Here is an 8,083-nt window from a genome sequence, read left to right on the forward strand (position 1 = left end):
CTTATTCTCTCGAGGATAAGTACCAAGTATCCATTAGAATCATCACCGCGTCTCTACTTTGTACATAATGCGACTGCGTTGATTCATAGCTGAAATTATTTCATTACATCTATATCCTGAAAGAGCACGCATTCATCGTGTGATTGCTGATCATTTTTTGATGATCGTGCGCGGGGCAGAGTATCTCTGCGGCTCTTAGACGTAAATTATCCTCCAGAGCGAACGAAGCATCTCCTGGTATTACGATGGCAAATGCAAGTGACCACGACGACAGTGCAGAGTGTTACGCTCGGCAAAAGCTGGACAGCGCGGATACTTAAGTTATATGCAACGACATATTTGAACGAGACTGATGAGACTAGAGCGAACGCCAACCCGGAAATTAAACGCTGGATCAAGGAGAAGGATATTATATGCACGTGACGGTAAAACGGACAACGATCCCACGTGAAATATCGCGTTGAAATTCAATTATAGTTCATTAATTCCGAAGATAAAAAAAATGAAAAATGATGTAACAAGTGGCGTTTTTGTTAGCAAAAAAAGAAGTGAGAGTAAACGTGTCAATAAATAATAGTAAATACCTAGTTACTGAATAGAAATTTTTTATAATAAAGTGCGTTCTCGCAATTATTGTATTTTGCTATTTTTTATAATTAATATGTTTTTCACTTATATAGCGATCGTTTATATCTTTAATCAGTCAAAGGAGCAAGAAAGAATATCTACATTTAGAACACAGAAATGTGCATAATATATCTAATATTGTATTTTGGTACGCAAGCAAAATATAATTAGATTCAGTTTTATGTTTCAAGGAAAATAAATTATTTCTCTCTTTCTTCCATCGCACGGATGTGCGATCGAGCGGATGTATGGAATTAAGCTTCTAATTAAAATTCGTTGTATTCCGAAATTAGAAAAATAAGAAAAGAAAGTCGTATTACTCGTTTTGCAACTAAAACTCATTTTTATTTACGTCATTTTAACTCTTTAACTAGAAATTAGATATACTAATTTTAACTTATTAATCTTATATCCTTATTTTTTTTTGTAAGTATAACACACAATATAATTATAATTTTTTAATATAAGTTTATCTTACATGAATTCTATTCATATTTTTTAGAAGATCTAATGCGTGTTACATTGCAATGGATTTAGAAATTAAAATTCTTTACAGTTATTTAGATAGTTAAATCGTATCGATTTAATTACGAGGAGGTAGGGGCCATTGTTCCAACAATAAACTGTATTTCAAGTCCGACAATGATCAGCGCGCAGTTTAAAAAGTTGGAATATACATATATATACATTATATTATTTGAAATTTATATTAAGCTATCAAAGATTTCTCTAAGCTCGGACCGAAAATGGGATTTATTCTAATTTAATTGTATATCATATAAAACGGTCTTATTTTTCTTATTTAGAAATTAAAGTATTTTCGCGCCGCTCGGGAATAGAAAGTATTTAGTAGAAAGTATTTATCAAGTGTCTATTCGAACTCGAAGTCATCAAACCGAATCATGGTCGGCTGTAGATGGCGCGATCTCTGATTGTCGCAGTCGACTCAATAATTCCAAAGTTCACGTACTCTGCATACAGCGCAAAGTTGTTCCGTGTTTTTTGTCGTGTTACATAATCACACATTACATTAAACATTTGCCATTTGCATTTCTTATTTTACACGTGACAGTGCATCTACGTAATTTGTAGATACGGGTCTCTCTTCGGTGGACGAGGCTTCGCGTTTATCAACTCTTACTAACATCGCGATCATGGCGAGCACTTCCAGCGATGACGCTGTGCCTCATGTTTCACAAGAGCTGACTGAAGAGGATAAAAGATATGCAGCGGCAAATTTGAACGAGACCGACGAAACGAGAGAGAACGCTATCGCGGAGATCAAACGCTGGATCGAGGACGAACTGCGCATACAAATCGGTAAAAATGACATCAGCGAACCTACGGGCGTATTGAAATTCAATTACGGCTCCGTTACTTCGGCAGTACAATTCATTCATCTTTAATTAACGTTGACATGACATTACGCGCTAATTCACGTCAGATGTTTAGCTTTTTAAATTCATTCTTGACCGTGTAAAAAAAAAAAGAAAAACGAAAAATAATGTAACAAATTGTGTCTGACTTATAATGAACAGAAAATCGAAAATAATCTGAAAGTTTCGGCAAATAATAATAAATGATGAAAAATATAGTAAATCGATAAAAGACCTACATGACAAAGTTCGTTATCGCACTATTGCATTTTGGCATTTTGTAAGCCAAAATGTTTTTCAAAACTTTATTTAAATTTTCTATTAATTAAAAATCCCTATCTTATCCCGTGGGACGCATTTATGAGATATAATTTATAATACCTGATTTAGCACTGTTTCAATTATAGCCTTTTAATTAAATGGACTCTTTAATGTGTACACACAGATGACTTTCTTATCCTGCGATTTTTGAGAGTATGCAAGTTTAATCTTGAGAAAACTAAGATCAGGATACGAAACTATTATAAGCATCGATCCAATTTACCAGAATGGTACAGGAATAGAGATCCGTTTCAACCGGAACTGCAGGAAATGATTGATATGGGGTAACGAACATTATTTCGGAGTATATATTCATAGAATTTTGTTTTCCTTAAATATCTGCTTTGTCTATTTCGGATATAAATAGCAGAACAGTAGAACACTTCACAAATGACAACTTCAATTTTAATATAACAACTTGTGTAAAATTAGAGATAAATTTTTGGTAACTTTTCTTTGTTTATATCATATTCTAAAAAGAATAATTTATAAAAAGAAATTTGGAAATATTAGATGCATTATTAAAATCAAAATAAATTTTGATTTTTTCTCGAAGGATTCTGAAATATTTTATTTATTTCTAGAATATGTTTGGCCCTGCGGAAGCCAGATAGTCAAGGAAGGTTGGTAATTATGATGCGCGGTACTCTGCATGATCCGAGAAGACACCGAATGTCGGACATATTTAAGGTAAAATATTGAAATAATATAATGCTCGAACGATTTATGGCCAATTGTCGTCGCGATGAAGTATTTCTAATTATCAATCATTATTTCTTCATGGATCTTTTTAGATGTGTATGATAGCGACAGAAGTGGCAATGAAGTACTATCCCGCAGCATCGGTGTACGGTTGCGCATTGTTGATAGACGTGGCCAATCCAACCATACGACACATTCTTCAATTCCGACCCTCTATGTTAATGAATATAGTCCACACGTGGCAAAGCTGCTATCCTATGAGATTCCAGAAAATCATTATGTTCAATGCCCCGGCATTTTTCGATATTATTGCGAGAATTCTCAAATCTTTCATGACCGAAAAGATAAGGAATAGATTTCACGTCTATTCACATACGCTTGACTGTTTCAAAGATATTCCCGCTGAGATTTTGCCCGTCGAATATGGCGGCACTGGTGATACGATGCAGGACATAACAAGTAATTATAATAAATTAAAGGAAATAAATGTGGCGCTCTTAGTAGACGATAAAAATGTTATTAAACAAGTATTAGAAGAGATAAATTTTTTTCAATTCAGTTAAGACGAGCAATCGCGCGCGTGTAGATAATCGTTAAATGCCAAGTTTATCGTAATCTAAAATATATGTACGAAGCACTTGTCTAGATTCGCATAATCATTAAATTCCATGTATACAATATAACATTTATTTTTGCAGAATTTTGGAAGAAATACATTGAAGAAAATCGCAGTTGGCTTAACCATGATGATGAGAATGGCAGAATCGAATAACATTTCCGAGCAGTAGCTTCAAAATCGACAGAAAATGTTCGTTCTTACCGTATAATCGGATGCATTTATTATCGCATTGAATATACATTGTGATTATTAATGTTGATAAATCGTAAAAATAACACAAAAGTCTGTCAATTTTATTTATCATAAGTTGCATATCAAAATACGCCTTCAGAAATACATGTTCCGCATTTACTATGTTACGATATCTAAATCAGTGCGACAGTATCATGTATTTCATTTCTATACCAGAGACTGGTAGCTGTGCAGTGTAAAATATTTAGCAATTAAACTATTTCCATTTTTTATTTGGAGTATCTTTTTAGAGAATAGATATTATAGTAACTATTGCATATAAATTTGTCACATCAGGTTTTAGAATCCGTTATTTTCTGCAGCTAATACGATTACTACTGTGATTTATCACAAAAATAGTAACAAATATATCAATACTCAAGAGTATGTTATTGATTTCGTTTATGGCTAATAGCGCAATGCACATTACAATACGCCTCCGTTATAGAGAAGTAGTTCCGCGTTTATTATCACGAATCAGTGAAATCACCTGCACCTCCTCTCCGGTGTAAACTATAATTTGCAAATACATGTTTCCCTTTTAATATTGTTAAGATAGCGAAGTTACTGTAATAACTGCATCAACTATTAATAAGAATCGTTATTTGTTGCAAGTACAGGTTTATCTCTTTATGCGATACGCATTGTGGCATTATATGCGACTTCTTCTTTCAGGATTCACGGAGAGATCAATCGGGGATTTTCTTAAAGACTAATAATAATGTTCGATTTTATAGCACATACCAAATAAAAGTGATTTATCAGACTATACTTTATTTTGTCTTTCACTGAAGAAGGTAATCGTTCTCTTGCTGTTTCGTCACGTACGCTAATGATCCTTGCCGTTAGCATGATATAGAAAAGCTGATACGAAAGTACAATTTGTAAAAATTTTCTATATTTTTGAATTATGTGAATAAGAAGAGAAATTCGTTCTATTCTCTTGTAACTTACAAATTATCTATTTAAATCATATACTATCACTTTTTAACTATAAACATTAGATATCTATATATTTACTTATGTTATACATGCAAGTTGAAAATAATAATATATAATTATATATAATCTTTTAATATAATTTTGGCTCATATATATATACCTATTCCATTTAATAGATTAAAAGCGTATATTATAATGTAAAGAATTTAGAAATTAATAATGCTTCTTCGTGGCTCATTCTCTCGAGAATAGGTGCCAAGTATCTGTTAGTTCACCACACTGCTATTCTTTGTAGATGGCGCAATTTTTAATTTATTGCTGAAATAACAACACATTTTATAACAATTATACGAACGTGCACACGTTGTTCACTGTGTTGACTGCTGATTAATGTTTATTGCATGATTAAATCATGGTTTGTCATTAATCAAGGAGGTTCGATGGCTTCATCGGAGGGAGTAGTGGGACGCGGGGGTTCTGGAAACAGCGCACTAGCGTTTGAAGTAGTGGGAATGAAGGGGATTGCTCTGATTGGTCGCCGCGTGCGTATAATGCGTGCTGCTGTTCACGTCGTTCACGACCGTGGCAGTCTAGCAGACGAAAAATCAAGCAATTTATGCTTTAATAATTAATTTTTCTACGAAATGTGCGGTAACCTTCTCCTTTCTTTTGCTCATTTATTTGTAAATTATTAAGTTACATGTGCATATTTTTCTTTCCTTATCATTTGCATTTTTTTTGCACTTATTTCATTCTGAAGGTATATGCAATATATCATTTCCCATAAAAACCTATGTTAAAAATGCCGCCAGTTTCATGACATTTTAATATGTTATATGGCCGATTCCACAGTCCCTGGCACACACGAGTCGAAACAGTGCGGTAATGTTTACATGTTTACTGTAACAACTACATCTATCGTAATGTTCACCGTAAGCGGTCGTAAACGCTCGACGTAATCGCTATCGTAAGCTCATCATATGAGTTGATTCAGCTTGAACTCTTTACAATTACGACGCTTGTCTAGCGTTACAACATAATAAATATTATTATCGCTGATTTCTTCTGTAACGATTGCGGTTCTAACGTCATAGATTAAAAACAAGTATATTAATTTAAAATTTAAAGTATAGACTCCAATGGAAATCCACGATTTTAAAAAATTGCCAAAACAATATTGATAAAAAATTCATAATTATGCAAATTTTATTGTTTGTCTCTCTGGCGGTGAATTTATAATTCGGCGCGTGCGGTAGACAAACATGAGAGTTAAAAAAATATGATATCGTATCTTGATAATGCAAATTGTGTATAAAATATTTATCTGTATAATTTAAAAGAAAACGATGACCACCTGAAGAAATAATATATAAAAAACTTCTTATAGTTTTTTATTCTTTCAAAATCAAAATTTATTAAATAAGTATCGAAAACGAGCTAACTAAGAACCAGGCGCGGTAAATAATGCGCAAAAGTTTTATTTATTTCTATTTTACATATCTTCTCTCTCCAACCTTTACGGAATGAAGAAAGTTCTAGGTTTGAACCCTGGCTGAGGTAAGATTTTTCGCAATGATTTCTTTACATTTATTTAGATGCATATGGCATCAAAAATAAATTGTTTCGATTTAATTAGGTGTAGGGGAATTTTATTACTCCAACCGGAGCTGTGTTTCAAGTCTGACAAATTTAGTCGGCGCGCAGTCAAAGTTGGAAGATATGTAAAAATAGAAATAAAAATAAAACTTTTCCACATCATTTACCGCGCTTGGTTCTTAGTTAGTCCGTTTTCTATATATTCGTATATTAATTTATATCAATATAATTTGTATTAACTTAATTGAAACTCAATTATATTAATATAACTTAAAACATAATTGTGTATAATCAGTTATTGTTTTAATCTAAGAGTTTTTTTAATATTTTGATTTGGGTAGCGAATTGATATTATATAGATCGTAAAATATTTTTATTTTACTTCTATCTATCTTGGATACATAGCAAAACACGTCACAAATTGCAACTTTAATTTCAAATTATTTACACTTTTACAGATAACTTTGAGTTAACTTTTGTTTTTCATTTCTGTTATGTTTTAGTAAAAATATTTTATTTAAGACTCTCAGAGATTACTAGATGCTCATCGCTATCAAAGTAAAAGATATATATTCATTCAGTTCTTCAAGAAATTTGAAATGAGAGAAATTTGAAATGCTTTGTTCACGTTTAGTATACTTTGAAAAATAATTGTTGTGCAACTACTTTTAAAAAATAAAACCCAAGTGATATTTTTGTGTTCCTATTCAAGGGTCTTCCTATTCCAACCCAAGTGGTAATAGCTTCTTAATTCTCTTTAACAAATATTTAACATTATAAAAAATCATTTTAATTACAAAGAATTTAAAGAAGTAACAATACAAAATAAAAATATATTTAATTAAAATATAAAATAAATAAGTTTTTCTTGTAAAAAAACTTGGCGCTGTTTTTTTACTCCTGTCGCATTCTTCCCTAAATATTATGTGTTTATTGTTTTCTTATTCAATCAAAAATCTTAGTACTAATGTTTAAATTTTAATGTTTAAATTTTGAAATCTAGCAGCGCCAAGTTTTTTTACAAGAAAAATTAAAAAAAAAAGATCACTATTATGACTCGAAGCGCTGCGACCAATATTTAAAAAGTTACAGCTTTTTAAAGTGCCACACTTCGAAAAAGTTCCGAGGGGCAAATTTTTTAGGGAACTCTTGAACTCATTGACATCTTTCCGAGATCTACCATAAAAAATTCATTTTTTCAAAAATGGAGGCGTCGTGAAGTTAGCCCTCTCATCTCATGGGGGCCAACATCACAGACGTTATCTCACGCGTGACAGTGTATATCTATACGCGATTTGCAGACACGAGTCTCTCCCTGGAAGTAGAGATGCCAGATTCTCAGTATGCGCCGAGTAAGGTCATACTATTATAGAGGGTTTTAGTCGGTAAGAATCCTGATCCTTCCCTGGATACCGGGCGGATCTCCGAGTTGACCAGTATTTACTATCGTCACGATAGCAAAGTCACTGTATGATGGCACCTGCATACTAATGAAGATAAGACACTACGTTGCAGAAACAGATTTTTGATGCTTTTTACGTTCGCTGTTTTTACCGAAGAAAATAAATCGTTTTTCTTTTCTTTTGTTACGCAAGCGTTATGCAAGTGTCTTTGCATCCTTGTCCTTTTTTGTTGATCGTGCGCGAAATAAAACAGGACAGAGCATCTC

The 8,083-nt window shown here is 32.6% G+C and overlaps 1 protein-coding gene across 1 annotated transcript; it reads left to right on the forward strand.

Moving 5' to 3' along the window:
* Window positions 1-202: 202 nt before the first annotated feature.
* Window positions 203-4,647, forward strand: LOC143899853 (retinol-binding protein pinta-like). Its single transcript, XM_077410562.1, has 6 exons — window positions 203-425; window positions 1,720-1,947; window positions 2,449-2,608; window positions 2,909-3,014; window positions 3,119-3,485; window positions 3,725-4,647. The coding sequence occupies exons 1-6, from the start codon at window positions 353-355 to the stop codon at window positions 3,796-3,798; spliced, it is 1,008 nt and encodes a 335-aa protein (XP_077266688.1). The 5' UTR covers window positions 203-352; the 3' UTR covers window positions 3,799-4,647.
* The last annotated feature ends 3,436 nt before the right edge of the window (window positions 4,648-8,083 follow it).

The sequence above is a fragment of the Temnothorax americanus genome, unplaced genomic scaffold, assembly GCF_048541705.1.
Source record: "Temnothorax americanus isolate GAGA-0224 unplaced genomic scaffold, ASM4854170v1 Scaffold29, whole genome shotgun sequence".
Lineage (NCBI taxonomy): Eukaryota > Metazoa > Arthropoda > Insecta > Hymenoptera > Formicidae > Temnothorax > Temnothorax americanus.